At 39.7% G+C, this 17,569-nt stretch overlaps 2 protein-coding genes across 3 annotated transcripts; both read left to right on the forward strand.

Moving 5' to 3' along the window:
* Positions 1 to 2,368: 2,368 nt before the first annotated feature.
* Positions 2,369 to 10,674, forward strand: LOC146648153 (schwannomin-interacting protein 1). Of its 2 annotated transcripts, none has more exons than XM_085389254.1 (7): positions 2,369 to 2,504; positions 4,253 to 4,362; positions 7,923 to 8,040; positions 8,161 to 8,367; positions 8,775 to 8,898; positions 9,220 to 9,357; positions 9,432 to 10,674. In XM_085389254.1, exons 1-6 carry the CDS (start codon positions 2,475 to 2,477, stop codon positions 9,315 to 9,317), a joined length of 687 nt encoding a protein of 228 aa, XP_085245380.1. In that variant the 5' UTR covers positions 2,369 to 2,474; the 3' UTR covers positions 9,318 to 9,357; positions 9,432 to 10,674. The 2 variants fall into 2 exon arrangements, with proteins under 2 accessions (XP_085245380.1, XP_085245378.1); XM_085389252.1 differs by having other exon boundaries at positions 9,220 to 9,313.
* A 3,973-nt stretch (positions 10,675 to 14,647) lies between these two features.
* Positions 14,648 to 16,152, forward strand: LOC146648154 (interleukin-12 subunit alpha). Its single transcript, XM_085389856.1, has 6 exons — positions 14,648 to 14,857; positions 14,939 to 15,025; positions 15,158 to 15,199; positions 15,345 to 15,449; positions 15,673 to 15,717; positions 15,876 to 16,152. The coding sequence occupies exons 1-6, from the start codon at positions 14,648 to 14,650 to the stop codon at positions 16,005 to 16,007; spliced, it is 621 nt and encodes a 206-aa protein (XP_085245982.1). The 3' UTR covers positions 16,008 to 16,152.
* The last annotated feature ends 1,417 nt before the right edge of the window (positions 16,153 to 17,569 follow it).

Consider the following 17,569-nt stretch of genomic DNA (forward strand, 5'->3'; position numbering starts at 1 on the left):
TTAAGCAGAGCTGTAAGTGCTAAGGGTTTCTTGTTGGTGTGAATTTGGTAATGGTTGAATTGTTCTAAGAAAATCTTGTGTTCTCGTGGAGCATGATGATGAAAATTAAAGATTTTTCTACTGTGAACTTGTTTTCATGTGTTTGGTGTGTGTGGTTTTTTTTTTTTTTTTTTTTCTTCCCCCCACTACAAAAGACTACACTCTTCATTCATGTGAAAAGGACTGGTCATTTAATGATGGTGAAATGCACAGTCCTAAGCATGTTGGTTGTCATGGTACACCCCTTTCTAAAACTCCAAACTGAATTATTGTTCAAACGTTTGACCTATTCATAGCAAGCCCCGTCAATACTTAGAGCTTATACTAAGACAATGAATCAAAGTCTCTAGAGGGCTACCTTTAGTTCTTGTTTATGGAACACATTTTTTTTTTTTTTCTTGTCTTTGCAAAAAAAAAGTTGGTGCATAAATCCCATTCACCCACTGCACATACAGACCCTATTCTGTCTGCTCCTATATATTTTTACAGTGCTCTTCCCCCTTGGGCACTCCGTGACTGTGTGTACGCACTTCGCTGAAATTCAACCACACGTGACAACTGAACGACGTGTAATGCTGGACTCTGAATCCAGACATGCTCATTGTCGTTCAGCCACTTCATTTTCTAAACGCTACTTGGAGGGTCCAGAGCTCCAGAACAAGAAATCAAGTAGATCATTCATGCAACACTGCGTGTGTCTTGCTGCAGCTGGTTAAATTATTCAATCATTTAAAGAAGTGGTTTCATCTCTTTAGCCAAGGTGAGCGTTTTGTGGTACACAGGATTTTGCTTTCTTTTTACTAGTGACAAAGAATTTGGATGTTTGTATCAGGCTATAGATTTATTTTGTGGCTTTGTTTAAATGAACTTAATGAAAGGATTAAAATCAGACTGAAATTCTACATTTTTTAAATCTCATTTTGTTATATAATCTATTTTTTTCTATCCATGCTACCACAGGAAACATTAAGATACCGTGCATTAAATAGACTGGAACAGCCGTCGTTTAAACAACTAATTTTGGTCAAAGATCTGTATTCCTCTCCTGTTTATGTCTGGCTAGATTCCCGACCAGATCTCTCAGCTCCTCCTCCATCTCTAAAATTTGCTCCGCCTACTCTACTTTGTATCTTTATGGAGGACTATGATGTGGACATGGATGAGGAAGAGGAGGGAGACGTATTCACTAGAAAGGCCACAACGTGCCACTGGTGGGAAGATGCACAGCATCAGGGAGGAAGACTAGGATGCATGGTAAACAGTCACAGCTGGGCAGAGGAGCTTAAGGATATCTTTGCACCACAGGCAGATCACTGTTACAGTGTAGCAAGAACCAGGCTGTCCAGCATCTCTGTGAGTGATTCACTGTGTCTGTTGTTTGATCCACACATGGAAATAAATGAGGACACTTATTCTGATGGCTACGTCTCTTAGCTGTTGAAGAGACTTCTCCAAATAAAAAGGAATGGGCTATAGGGAAAAAAATTAAATTTGGGTAAAAGACAAGTGCAACAACAGGCTGTGTTTATTGCCATATTTGCAATATGCAGTTCTGTAACTGTTTTTATATGCATGCAGCATTCATATATATATATATATATGCAGCATATTTTCCATAAGCAAAAATTCCTGGCATGGAGAGACTGAGAATATTTGGCTTGATGTTGATGAAAGAAGGAAGATGACTCAGTCTTTAGTCATTTAATCAGTGAACAACTGCACTGTGGGAACTAACTGCAAGCCTGTGTGTGTGTGTGTGTGCAACACTGGTTGTTTATGCACATGTGGACAAATGCGTCATGTGCTTCCTTATGCCTCTTACGGCTCATTACACTTGTACCTTTGATGTGGGATGAGGCTGTAGGAAATTCCTCCAGAAGACAAAACAAATATAATAAATCTACTACGCTGTGTAAGGCCAATAATCAGATGTTGATCTATTAGAGAACCAGCTATGGCCTCTAAGTATTTTGTTGCATTCTCATCCATTAGGCCTTCTAGCCTAGTCCACCTGCCATTTTTTTTATAGATCCAAAATGTCTGCCTCAATTTATCAGAAACACAGATTTATTATTTGTCCCTCTCCTTCCAGTAAAGGAAAGGTGAAGAGGAGAAGGCAAGAGAGAAAATAGAGGAAGATGGAGGTACAGATAACAGATCAGGAAAGCAGTGGCAGCACTGAGCAGCTTCTTCTTTCCCCTCCCTTGATTTCTCTCTCCTCCTCTGCTTCCGTCGCTGCCCACTCCTTCCTCTCTTGCTCCCACGTCTCCCCACCCTCCCCTATCTGCTGCCTCTCCCCTCCCCGCTCTGTCATCCCTTCCTCCCACCCTCGCTCTCCTGCACGGAGCTGCGGTATAAGAGAGGGTCTCCTGGGTCTAGTTTCACTGCAGTGTAGAGGAGGGCAGGACGGCTGTTTTAGTACGATGCGCTGAAGGATGGTGCACCAAGAGAAACGCATTTACCAGGTGTGTGGATTTGTATTTGCTTGCATTTAGTGTGTGATTCTGATGGGTCTGTAGCATTTAACAAGCTATTTAAAGGTATACATGATAGGTATCCATCATGGGTGTGATGCTGTAGATAAATCAGCCGTATGGGATGAGTGGAAAAGGGAGTGGGCGTGTTCGTATGTGTTGTGCTCGAATATATCTGTGTAATATGTATGCTCCTGCATTTGTTCAGTCAGATTTGACACAATTTTCCATCTCAGATCATTGATATCTATATCATTGTATGTTATACTATCTTTTGTTTGAATAGGAACTAAAATCTTTCTACATTTGCATTCATCATACCATGTACATTCTTTATAAGGGGTACAATTTTGGGCTTGTGGGGGTGCATGTGCTCGTGTAGTCATTTTGTTAGTAAGGAGGGCATCTGTATGTCTGAAGTGGGTGAGCAGGGGCCAGCGTTGGTTTGGAGAATGATGGCGATGAACTCATTTATGCTTTTACGTCACATCCTCATCTAAGGATGCGTCACAAAAAAAGAGGGTGTAGTGGTGTGTGTATGTGTATGTATCAGTTTTGCAGCTATTTTGAGTACAAACGCTGAAACATAAGAGAAACGTGCCTAATTTTAGAAGTGTTATTATGTGTGGTTCCAAAGAGCACACACAAACTCAGGCAGCTTTAGCAGATGTTTTTGGCTCAAATCCATCATATATAAATACTTTCCCTTTGATGCCAGAATAGAAAATCATGTTGTGAGGATCCAAGGGGAAAAAATGAAATTGGTTCAAAGGGGGAGCTACAGACTGAAAGCTGAGATGAAGTGAAATAAAAGGAAACGAGATAGAAGGCTCGGGTGTGGAAGCTCAAAAGGTTAAAGGGGAAAAGAATGAGAAATACAGATGAGGGAAAGGGGGCAGAACATAAAGATCCAATGTCATTAAAGTGAAACAAAAAGTATGAAAAATGGGACGTCGGTCAAAAGAAACTAGTCACATAGGAAGAGGAAGCTGTAAAACACCAGCCCACAGTGACACGGCATTTTGAATCAGCAGCACTAAAAGAATGCAATGGAATTTTTTTAACCAGTTTAAATAGTACCTGCTGTTTTGATGATGAAATGTGATGCATAAATTAGTGAAAGAAGCCATTTATGGATGATTCACCGTCACTACAATCCTATGATTGTAATGAACAAAGATCTTTAATAAAAATGCATTCAGATGCACTGACATAACTGGATAGATACACCTATTTCTTGTTTCATTCTTCAGTCTTTTCTGGGCCTGGCCTGTGGGGGAAAAAAATTATGTGCACTGTCTCTCAGAATTGAAACAGTACGTTTCTCTGAAGTGTTAATGAGGACTGCATCTGCCAGATTCATTCGTTTAATCATTTTCTATACATCTATTTCAATACTACTGTTTACACGCATCAGATGAGAAATCCTGGACAGGCTGTCAGCTGGTAGTAGTAGCAGATAATGAATGTTTTAATACTCATATTCATACATGGAATCAAAAGTAGACGGTAGATGTGAATTCATCACATTTTCCCTCTTAATCGGGTGTAACCGGATTTATAGTTGATTAGAAGAAATGAGAGTGTCCTCTCATTTTGGTATTACCTGAATTTATGCATTTGTTTATGAATTGTCAATAAGCGACCCACTTGGCAAATCAAGCAGAGAGAGACGGCAGCACAGGAGCCTCGTCTGTGTTAATAGTCTTTGTGCTTCCACGTTTCTCTGTTTGTGGCAGGCCCAGAGGAATGAGAGAGAGTCCATCAGGCAGAAACTTGCCCTTGGCAGTTTCTATGACGATGAGCCAGTCATCTACACCAGCTGCAGCAAGAACGGCCCTTCGTCTCGGTGCGTTTGACTGAGTGTATGTGTGAGCAAGCAGAAGAGAATGGTTCATTTTGAATAGTAACAGTAATAATGTGATAGATTGTTGGCTTTATATGTCATTCTGACTGCATTTGAACATCTTCCGAGCGCAGTGATGTACAATAAAATAAAAATAAAAAATAAAAAAATCACTGAAATTTGGTGAACTGAATTTCATCAAACTCATTTGGTTTCCTGAAGCTCTCAGTTCTCACAAAGCCTTTTCATATTAAAGTCTAGCTCTCATGAAAATATTTTTTTTATGTATGTATTTATTTATTTTGTTGGCCGCGTCTCTGAGATGCCAACTGTATCATGGAAGCACCTTAAGTTAACCCTTTATTTACAATAGGCCTTGTGGAGGGCCCATTTTACAAGCTCTTTCAAATGACCTTGACTCGGTTACCATTTCTGCTAGAGACAAAATTCAAATGGTTTCAGAAAGAAGAGAAGAAGAGCTTTTGGGGGGATATTTAGTGTATCATTGTAGCAAAAAGCATTCACAAAATACTGCAGTGTAAAGAAGGACATAAAATTCAGCTCCGCCTAGGTTTTATTACCTGCATTTTACATTACTGTAAGTCCTCAGCCATTTTTGGGAGAGGAAATTCAAATGATTCACAGTAATGAGAGTTATCTGGTGATTTTACAGAGAAAATGTACAAAATAACTCCACTTAACCTGTATTATACTTGGGTGCTAAAGGGTTAAGACCTTTACAGCCAGGAGAGGGGATTAATCATCAGATTACGTCATTTGTTGACTAACAACTGTTAGCTGAAAACTACAACAAACAAATTAGGGAGGTGGAATAGTTTTTCTTGGTAGAAATTTATCTAGAAGCAGTGACGTTCTGGAGTTGTGTGTACGTTTAATTATCATGGCTGGTTTCATACGGACTATGCAACAACAGAGGATGAGAGTGAGTCATTTAAGTCACAGACATGCAAAGTGAAAGTGAAAGCTTTCCCGGAGTGCCACAGTTATGTTTACAGTCAGTCTAAAGGGACTGACATTGGGCTATCTAGAGAGTATGGAAAGAATGGGAACGTAGAGCATGGCACTGTGGTTAATCTCTGTTGCATGATGAGCTGCCCACACAGAAACTAAGCGATGCCCCAGCTTCATGGTGGGACACAGTTCAGACATGATGTTCTCAAATCAGACAGCTCTCTTCGAACTCTGTGCCACCAACCTGCCCGTTAAATCATTAAATAATAAAAATAAAAGGACAGTGTAATATTTTTTTAAATATCCGAAATATCCAAATATTTTATTTTTTAAACATTAGTATTCAATGTTTTTTTTTTAAATTTGTCAGACTTGTTGTTTATTTTTGCAATGCAAATAAAATAAGTTGATCAGTAATTTTTTTTACTTACTTAGAGAATATTTTATATCTTCTTATAAAATATCATTGTAAATAGTACTATATTTGATAGAAATCAAATAACATACTAGTTTCCATGGAAATGACATTTCACGTCTGCAGTTTTGGATAGAAAAACATGTAATGCAACTGGAACGACTTGCATTATGACAGACTCCCCGTGGTTAACCAAAGCCGCAGCACTTACATCAGTACTCTTTCTCTCCGTGACACCAGTTGACCTCCAGTAGCTTTTTGGCTCCCAACTTTTTTTTTTCCTTTTTCCCACAATACCCTTTAGTTTATGTCACACAGTGGGGCTGTCCTTCGTTACTGTAGATGTTTGAGAAAGTAGTTTCGTCAGCTTGCGAAAGAAGAAGTAATGCCTGACACAGTTATCCACAGCTACAATTGGTGGAATTGAGCATGTGACCCCCTCCCCCGTTGGAGGTAAAGGTGTAACGGGGTGTAGTTTAGGGTGGAAATTCCAAAAAGAGTTAGTGAGGTGTTGTTTAAGTAATTGTTTTTGTCTTAGTGTAGGGGAAGGTTACTTTGGGTTGTTAGGTTCTTTCAGTATCATGATCTGGAATTGAATAAATGGTGTTTTGAACCCTTGGAAAGGCTGAGGTTAAGGTTTTTTTTTCCTTCACTTCTGTATAAGAGATGTTACCAACCATTTTTAAAGACCTTGTTTATGAAATGGGAAAAAGAGTCTTTGCTCACATTGTTGTAAAGTCGGATGAATTGTTTCATAATGAATACTATCCTAACCTGCTGTGTGACCTAAAGTAACAGAAATCTGAATAAATAAAAGGCTTTATGCTTTACTATGCTGTTTCCATATCTGTGATTAAATCTTTGGATCTAGCTAAACAATTTTTGGGATGTGCCAAAAATTCCAATATGGAGGAACCACTGGAAATATGAATATATGCAGAAATTCAAAGTCAATGGGCAAACATTTTACCTTGATTGCGATTAATTAATTAGGTTTTTTATTGTAAATATGCCGCTAAACTAAATGTTTAATATTAATTAAAGCTTGAGCAGTTAGCTAATGTAATATTGTTGTGCTCCAAGTGTTGAAATATACTGGCGGTATTTCTGTTGGTCGCTTCAACCATTTTTCTCTCAGTTTTCTTCTTTTTGTTTGAGGTTGACTCTCCTGTAGCCAAAAATGTCTCCAAATAAGAGACACATTAATTTTATTTGGCCCTATGTTTAACTTTTCCTACATGATGCTTCCATGTGGCAGACTGGACAGGGCAGAGTGTGCTTTAAACGAATTCTGTATTGACAGAAAAATAAAAATAATTTTTAAAAATAACCGACATTCGTAAGATTAAATCAGTTAGAGGTTCTAAATGTTGGTTTTGGTTCATTTTAGGTGAACTGACCAGCCCTAACCAATGTGTACCCAGACTGCATCACTGACATGTGAATCCAACAAATGTCAACAAAAATGAATTAATATCATGTGAATTATTGTTAGCCAATTTCGCATTCAGGTGTTAGCCAGCAAAAACAGTTGATTAGATTAATTATAAGTTAATATGAGAATGAATGTGTGGACCACGCCATTGTAATGAAGCAACATCTTGGGAAGCTTTAACAGCTGGAAAAATCAGGAAATTTTTGTTTTGCTACACTGAGTTACAGACTTCAAAATTCAGATACATTGACAGGCAGGACACCAAAGCGTAACACACAGCAAGATTAAATAGGCCTGTAGACTTAGCTAAGCATCAAATGAAATAACTCAAACATAACCTTTATTGTCTGATTTTCACTTTTTCAAATGCATTTATAAGTTTTGCCCTAAACAAATGAAAACAAAGAAAATAGACAAGAAACTAAACAAATGCAAATGACTTTTTGTGTTGTGGTGTAAAAATCCAGTTGGTCTTCCTCAGAATCACAACTCATAAGCAAACTGTGAAACTTTCTTCTGACGCTGTCTTTTTTTTTTTTTTTAAGTGACTGTTTTCACTAAGCGGAAGAGAATGGATGAACTGTTTTCACTCTTTGCCTTACCACTTTTCATGCTTATATGCATTTTAAATGGTGTTTGCTTCTTGTGTGCAAACAGCATTGGCCTGTGCTCTCTAATGTGTGATTCTGACTAAAACGGGTGCGATCTGAGCGCCTCTGAATATTGCATTTGTGTTCTCAGGCTGCAGAGTGGGGTGAACCTGCAGGTGTGTTTTGTTAATGACAGCAGCAGCGACAAGGACAGCGATGCTGAAGACAGCAGGACAGAGACCAGCCTAGACACACCGCTGTCACCTGTGGTATGTGTCCGAGTCTCTCTGTGTCACCATATGTGGGTTTTATGTGTGTTTCTGTTCCACTACACTCGTGAGGTGACCGCAGTTGTTGTTGCATCACAGTATCGCTCACTTCCTATACAGAGTAAGCAGAGCTCATCTCTGTCGGACCGGGATACTGGAGAGGAGGATTCAGATCCTTTAGATGACTGCGGTGGGTTTTGGCGAGTGCAGCGAAGGCTGCAAGAGGAGGCCCGGGTGGCGTTGGCTCTGGCTCGACCCATGGCCCGCATGCAGGTGGAGGTAGAGAGGCAAATTCAGCTTCACAGACGTTCACCTGTGGCTGACTTGGTGAGTCAGAGGGGTTTTATGCACAGAGGTCTTAATTCCCTCTTCCATGGAAAATTCAATGTAGGAAATTATTAAGGGCACTAAAATATCAAGGAAAATAAAGTGAAAATGGAATGTAAGTTGGTGTTTCAGTAAATATGACATAATAAAACTACATAGGCACATGAAAAGGTCAACACTCAAGTTTTTATGTGTACGTGAGACGTGGGTGCATGTTACCATGAGAAAGCCCCTGAAACTGGTGAACAGACGTGTTGCAAGTTGCAGTTAGAGGCTGCGTCATGTAAAAATCCAGAGATCCAGTTGATTAATAATCAACAACACTTTTTAAGTCTTTATTTACACTCAAATGTTTGACACATTTTGACGTGCAGTAATTTCCCGTCTGTGTGTGCTTATGCGAGCAGCTTCCCCATTTGCCCCACATCAGTGAGGGTTTAATGAAGAGGAATCTGAGGCAAGGGGACATGAGAGACATGAGTCTTGGACAGCTGCAAGTCATCACGAATGATTTGCATTCACAGATTCAGAGTGAGTAGATGACTCACGCATAAAGACACAAATTAGTTATTAAAAACCAAGCCAAAAGCCTGATCTGTACTTTATCAGATTTTAATATTTTTATTCATGCCATCTATGCTATTATTTCTATCAAATAAAGTATCAAAAGACATTCAGTCCACTTAAGAATTTATACGATATCTTTCGGGATTGTTTTTCTCTTCCTCACTTCCTATTTTTTAACACATTTCTGTCTAACATCATCACAACAAAAGCACACACTTGGCACGATAAAATACAATCATACAAGGGAAACAAACATTCAAAGACTGGATTTGTATCTTCAAACAGGTCTAAATGAGGAGCTGGTACAGCTGCTGCTGATGAGGGATGAGCTGCATGTGGAGCAGGACGCTATGCTAGTGGACATAGAGGACCTCACCAGGTGAACCACAGTTTTTCTCCACCTCAGCTTCTTAGCTGTCAAAGGTATTGGAAGCGCTGTCACTTCACAGTATGTCCTGGACTCACTTTAACATATTTCTTCTTGTTTATTATGGCAGGCATGCACATAGCCATCAGCGGCACCAGCCAGAGAAAGGCATCTCTAAATAAACACCTTGTCTACACATGTGTCTGTATGCACGCCGTCCGATTTCCCACTCTACGGACTGCTACCAGTGTTGCTAATGAAACTTCATCTGTGCTCACTGTATCTGGAGAGTTGAATGCAGCATATAGAGTAGTATTAAGACACATGTGATACGTTGCGCCACATCTTAGAACCTCAAAACACAACATCTACATGTGTAAGATCACCAATTTCAGTATTGACAGATGAGTTTGTGCAGGCGTTCCACTTCCACTCAGCATGATTGTCCCCGTCATATTTCATAAAATTAGGGGAGTCGAGTTGATTCCGTCCCTGATCTTTATTTAGCACTCAATGATTTTGGCACGGCTGGGTTGGAGAGAGCACCACCATGCCTTGTGTCTCTTTTTTTTTTATGAAAAAGGATGATGAGTTGAGATCTTGAGGTCTTTTGTTTGGCTCTAATAATCAACAGGGTTCTTAGAAATGCTCTGTTCACTTGTATATCGTTCACTTCACTAAAAGCACTGTGACATTGCCGTTTATCACTCTCATTCACTATCAAGCATCACATACCTGATCTGGTATAATAGGAAACGATAAGTACTCTGTATTTGTTACATTTAAGCAACTGCTTTCCAGAAAGTTCCTAAAAAAATCTTTAAGACTCAAACCTTAATATAATTAAATAGCTGCTACAGTTTCCACCTCCTTTAAAGACATTTAGAGCTTTACTGGACAGTATTTTGACCTTTATTTGGGCAAATCTGTATTTGTCAAATGTGATGATCTGCTCAGTAGAAGACACAAAAAGTTCATTTTTTTTCAAAGTTTACACAAAGCTGTAAAAAGGAACAGGCATCTCCACACAGATAGTCTCTTAATAGAAATATGCAATTCCATTTTCTTAATTTAATAACGATCAGAGATGGTAAACACAAATGTAAAACATATATTAATAAATCGCAGCCTAAGCGTATATCTATTTTATCTGTTTCAAATGTTTATGTATGTAAATGTTAAAATATACTTTATTAAAAGGATTAACAACATGCCTTGTTGTGTTTTAGTGTTTTAATTCTAAGCTTTTTAAGAATGTCATTTAACACAAAGTCACTTTTTTATTTTCCTTGATTCATGAACACATGTATTCTATAATGATTGTAAAAAAAAAAAGACCAGAAAAAAATGATTCCGTAATAAATGTTTCAAGTGTGTCGACTTTCATGAGATTTATTTTGCTTTTTTTCTGAATTTACAAGAAGAAGAAAAATCCACACGTTCCAAGGAAAGCATCACGCCTTGACACTGCAACTGAATGACTGCAGGCTACACAAGGAAGGAAGCGAGGGCACCGTCTAGTTTCTATTCACATTCACACTTTCACGTGTGATGTGTTGACACTTAAGTTTTGTAAGGACTTACCGCCAGCAACGGGGGAAAAAGCCGTGGTGACAAAAATAACCTTGGTTAGTGTTACATAGTTACAACCAGTGGGAAAATAATCTATGGCAAAAACTAATGATCACTTAACTGTTTATTTTAAGCCTTCATTATACTTTTTTTCTCAAAATTTGGGACATTGCTGTTAAAAAAGCCCAAAAATGGGACAGTAAAATTAAATCAATGCAATATTACAAAACAAAGTATCTCAGGAAGTACACACACACACACACACACACACACACATATATATATATATATATATATATATATATATATATATATATATATATATATATATATATATATATATATATATATATATACATATATATATATATATATATATATATATATATATTACGTGAAGTACCCTCAATTACGTGAAGTACCCTCAGAAGGTCTGCTCGATGATGTTAATGCAGCACTACGGGCAATACCTACAACCACGATTACCGACACTAACAAGCTGATCTACAATACGGCAGCAGTGATCAGTGAGATGCTTGGCTACAAGTTGAACAGCGACAAGGGGCAGTACCCTCCATGGAGAAGGAGGCTAGAGGGCAAGATCAAAGTAGCACGGAGGGAGGTTAGCCAACTAACGGAGTTGCAGAAAGGTGCGACAAATAAGGTGCATAAGAAATACAGCAAACTGTCCATACCTGAGGCCTTGGAAACTGCCAAGCAAAGACTCACAGCCTTGGCCAGCTGCTTGAGGAGGTACACCAGAGAGATAGAAGGCAGGAGAATAAACCAGCTGTTCTCCACAGAACCAGCAAAGGTGTACTCTCAGTGGCAAGGGAACAATAAGAGAACAGCACCACCAAGGCTGGAGACGGAGCAATACTGGAAGAGCATATGGGAGAAGGATGCAACCCATAACGGCAATGCTCAGTGGCTAGAGGATCTGAGGGCAGACCACAGCGACCTCCCTGAACAGGGTCCAGTAACCATCACAGTGGCAGATATCCAAGAAAGGGTCTCCAGTATGAAGAGTTGGACAGCACCAGGGCCCGACATGGTTCACGCCTACTGGCTGAAGAAGCTGACTGCACTCCACGAGCGTCTGGCAGCACAAATGAACCAGCTGCTAGTTAACGAGAGACACCCGGAATGGCTAACTGAAGGCCGGACGGTCCTGATCCCCAAGGACCCCAAGAAGGGACCGGTCCCCTCCAACTACCGACCACTAACCTGCCTCAGTACTACATGGAAGCTCCTGTCAGGCATCATATCGGCTAAGATGAACAGGCACATGGGTCAATACATGAGCGGGACACAGAAAGGAATTGGCAAGAATACCAGAGGCGCAAAACACCAGCTACTGGTAGACAGAACAATCAGCCGAGACTGCAAGACCAGACTGACCAACCTGTGCACTGCCTGGATTGATTACAAGAAGGCCTATGACTCAATGCCCCACAGCTGGATACTGGAATGCCTAGAATTGTACAAGATCAATGGGACCCTAAGAGCCTTCATCAGGAACTCAATGGGGATGTGGCATACAACACTAGAGGCCAACTCCAAGCCCATAGCACAAGTCACCATCAAGTGCGGGATCTACCAAGGAGATGCTCTGTCCCCACTGCTGTTCTGCATAGGCCTGAACCCCCTCAGTGAGATCATTAACAAGACTGGCTACGGATACTGGCTACGGATACCGACTACGGAACGGAGCAGTTGTCAGCCACCTCCTGTACATGGATGACATCAAGCTGTATGCCAAGAGTGAACAAGACATCGATTCACTAATCCACACTACCAGGCTATACAGCAATGACATTGGAATGTCGTTCGGACTGGAGAAGTGTAGTCGGATGGTAACAAAGAGAGGGAAGGTAGTCAGAACTGAGGGGATTGAACTACCAGAAGGCAACATTGCAGACATAGAGGACAGTTACAAGTACCTGGGGATCCCGCAGGCGAATGGGAACCATGAAGAGGCTGCTAGAAAAGCTGCAACCACCAAGTACCTGCAGAGGGTCAGGCAAGTCCTGAGGAGTCAGCTGAATGGTAAGAACAAGATCCGGGCCATCAACACGTACGCCCTGCCTGTGATCAGGTACCCTGCTGGGGTAATAGGCTGGCCAAAGGAGGAGATAGAAGCCACTGACATAAAGACAAGAAAGCTCCTTACCATGCATGGAGGGTTTCACCCCAAGTCCAGCACCCTGAGGCTGTACGCTAAGCGGAAGGAAGGGGGCCGGGGACTGGTGAGTGTCAGCACCACAGTCCAGGATGAGACAACGAACATCCAAGAATACATTGGGAAGATGGCCCCAACTGACCGAGTGCTCAGTGAATACCTCAGGCAGCAGAAACCCAAGAAAGAGGAGGGAGACGAGGAACCATCATGGAAGGACAGGCCCCTGCACGGTATGTACCACCGGCAGATAGAGGAGGTGGCTGATATCCAGAAATCCTACCAGTGGCTGGACAAAGCTGGACTGAAAGACAGCACAGAGGCACTAATCATGGCAGCACAAGAACAAGCTCTGAGCACAAGATCCATAGAGGCTGGGGTCTATCACACCAGGCAAGACCCCAGGTGCAGGCTGTGTAAAGATGCCCCAGAGACAATCCAGCACATAACAGCAGGGTGCAAGATGCTAGCAGGCAAGGCATACATGGAACGCCATAACCAAGTGGCCGGCATAGTGTACAGGAACATCTGTGCCGAGTATAACCTGGAAGTCCCGAGGTCAAAATGGGAGATGCCCCCAAGGGTGGTGGAGAATGACCGAGCTAAGATCCTGTGGGACTTCCAGATACAGACGGACAAAATGGTGGTGGCTAACCAACCGGACATAGTGGTGGTAGACAAACAGAAGAAGACGGCCGTAGTGATCGATGTAGCGGTTCCGAATGACAGCAATATCAGGAAGAAGGAACACGAGAAGCTGGAGAAATACCAAGGGCTCAGAGAAGAGCTCGAGAGGATGTGGAGGGTGAAGGTAACGTTGGTCCCCGTGGTAATCGGAGCACTAGGTGTGGTGACTCCCAAGCTAGGCGAGTGGCTCCAGCAGATCCCGGGAATAACATCGGAAATCTCTGTCCAGAAGAGCGCAGTCCTGGGAACAGCTAAGATACTGCGCAGGACCCTCAAGCTCCCAGGCCTCTGGTAGAGGACCCGAGCTTGAAGGATAAACCGCCGGCAGGGGCGTGCTGGGTGTTTTTATATATATATATATATATATATGTATATATATATATATATATCCTGCTGGCTTGAAATACCAGCATGATTATTAATAAAGACTGAATAAAATGTGACCATTTAGAGTGGTTTTGGTTTTGTTTTTTTTCAGTTTTTTGTCACATAAAAAAATGTTTCAGCCTTTTTCTTTTATTATTTTTCATCCTTAAAAGGCTATATAAGTTTAGTTGTGATTAATGATATCTTAGATGCGATCAATATTTTGAGAAATATTAGACGTAACTGTGCACAATCAAAGTTTAAAAGAGCATATGTGATGAACTTTCAATATGTTTTCTTTGGTAATCGAACAATGAACAGACATTAGTTTCAGCAAACCACGGTTATATGGTGAGAAAGGAAACTACACAATTTTGAGCCCACACTTTCAACTTACAGTGGATCTGCTCCATTGACTGATGCAGGGATTTCCCTGCATCAGTCTGAATATAAAACACTGCTCAGCCAGACACAGTCAAAGAACACAGCTTACCACTCTGAACCAAGATGCCCCTCATCAAGCTCTGTGAGTATAACGTATCATGATTGAAGAGTCTAATCTTCCAAGAGATATTTTACAGTTATCTAATTTTTCTCTTTTTTTTCTAGACTTCACTCCTGCACTGCTGCTCCTAGTGCTCACTTGTCCTTTATGGCAGATCAGCCAATCTGTGCCACTGATGGGAATGCAAGACTCCTGTGTATTATACGCAAGAACACTGCTCCAGAACATCACGGATGTACTCAACCAGGTAGGCCTACAACGAATGCAAATCCACAGGGTTTTTTTCTTACAGTTTACATTTTATTAAATATTACTTGTCCTCAAACAGAAAACCCTGTTTAGTGGAATTGACTGCACGAAGCAGAACATGGAGCTGTACAAAAAAACCAGCACACCATCAGCGTGTGCACCACAGGTACCCACTTTAAATACCAGATTGCTTCCATTTTGTTTCAGGATACATTGTGAAATGGAAACAAGACATAACAAACATTTGATAAGTCTTTTTTAGCTGTGCCTCTGATTACTTAACTGTGTTTCCCCACAGGGATCAGCATGCTCAGAAATCACTACATCAGGATTTGATCAGGTAGGTTTTTGTGCCACTTCATCATTTTTTTCTTTACTTTATATTCTTGATAAACATGTTAAGGTCTAGACATGGAAGCCAAATAATTCCAAGCAAATCTAAAATGATGTTTGACATTTATTGTGGTTGTGCTTGCTGTGTTTAGAGCTCATGTTTGAAAAACATTCGGGAGGATCTGAGGTACTATGACGAATTTCTCGCAGCGCAGCCTGTTGGTACTCTTCTGTTCAGTCTCAGGGAACTCATGAAGGTATGTGATTGTACACAATTATTATCATTTTTACTGTGATTTTACATAATTCTCAATAAATAAATGCAGACTCTTTCATAAAATTACTCTCTGAATGTTGTTTTATCGTACTGTGATTTGCCAGGGTACTAAAATAAATTTTAAAATCTTAACAAAGGAGAAATCACAAACTACCAACATTTACATTATTTATATCATATAAGAATTTTTTTGCTCTCAACAGAACTGCTTCGGAATATTTCCGGCATCAGATTCGACCTTAAGGGAGGTAAGAGATCTATTTATTTTTAAATCAAGCTTGATTTCACACTTCTTCGGGTCTTTCTCATTAATATTTTGAAAAAGAAATTTTAGGCTTGTTAGGGAAACAAAATTTAATTACATAAATGTTTCAAATCATTTATAATGTTTCTGTGTTTCTTTAAGGCTGCTGCAAACATCGGAACCTCCTTCGACCAAAGACTTCACCTCTGCAAAGTGCTGAAGGGCTTCCAGGTCCGTGCAATCACAATAAACCGAGTGATTGCGTACATGACCTCTGATGAATACACTAAATGAATCGTCACTGAGCTCCAGAACAATACTCAAGAGGCTCCAGAAAGAAATTACAGAAACTACGGTGACAGTCAGTTAATGTTGCTGTGACAGAAAACACTTCAATATACTTTAAAGTTTCATAAATTACTTAACTCATATCTTAAAATTGACGACTTATATTTAACTGTGTTTACTGACTTGAAAATGATATTTATTTATTTATTTTATTCTGGACTATTTATTTTCAAATGTTGAACATGTTGTTATTTATTTGATTCTAAGAATCATTGAATAAATATTTTTTCCTGCATACTACCTGCTGGTTTACACTTTTTTTGTTCACTGATTAATTAATTTATTTTTTTCACTTTAAATATGTTACAACAAGATAACTGCTTTAACTCTTTATAAGAATCTAAAGACATGGTTAGTTTACGGTCAAGCTTGAAAACAATAAAAAGCATTTGTGGACTATAAGAAAAAAATATTCCTTAATACATTTTAAACAACAAAAAAATGTCGATTGCACATTGATGGATTTTGTTTTGTTTCTTTGTTTTTGCCACAGAGCAATCACAATGCTCTATGTTTCCTATAAACATGTAGCAAACTAAACCCACCATGAAGAACATTTACAAAGAGACCACAGTATAGTGTTTGTTCACGCTTCATTTGGAAATCCCCAAATTAAGATAATGACAGTCAGGTGACTATTATTGTCATGATAAAATAGTGATAATAAAATGCCAATAAAACGTGGTCTGATATCAAGAAGGAAAGTCAATCAGTATCTGTCCAAGGGGTTAAATTAAACTTAAAAACTGGATTATGACACTTCATTATGGTGCCATTACAGTCAATGTAATAAGAAATGCATCAAATAGTTAATCTGTTAAGACCAAGATTTACAGAAAGAATCATTATTGTAATTGTTATTTAGTATTATTGAATAACCATGAACTAAAACATGTTCTGATTTTAACACTATATCCACAAACAGGTAATTAAATAATAATAAATAAATCCAATCTTCCATATCTGTGAGACGCACATGTGTGTGAACTTCAGTGATTAGCCATTAATTTAAAGGTGAAATTAGAGTCAGGTGCTTTCAGTCAGCAGGGTGCGAGTCAGCTATGAGTCAGCAGCCTGTGTTTACTAAAAAAACATTCAGAAAAAAAATCTAATCTTCCCAACATGTGTTTGTGGAAGTGTTTTACGATAAAAACAAACAAGATTTCAGAGTTGTTGATAAGTATGAACACAACCAATCCACAATCGGACAGATTTCCTACTGCAAATGGAGGAAAGCACCTATTCCGGGGTTGGGAGGTCACAGTGGGTAACCTTTAAGCAGCTAAAACCCCCTCACACATTCATCTTCATGAACACAGTGTTACCTGTGGAGAAAGAAGAACACTGCATTTCAGAAGAGGAAACGTCACTCATCTGTGAAGCTATATAGTAGTGACATCATGCTTTGGGCTCGTTTTTGTAGCTGTACTTTGATGAATAAATTTTAAATTATAGCAATAAAAAAGAAGGTGCGGGTCATGCAGCAAGACTGCAACCAAGTCTTCAGC

This window comes from Rhamphochromis longiceps, linkage group LG18 (assembly GCF_057381845.1).
Source record: "Rhamphochromis longiceps isolate RC_006_pf linkage group LG18, R_longiceps_female_GT1.1, whole genome shotgun sequence".
In the NCBI taxonomy this organism is placed as follows: domain Eukaryota; kingdom Metazoa; phylum Chordata; class Actinopteri; order Cichliformes; family Cichlidae; genus Rhamphochromis; species Rhamphochromis longiceps.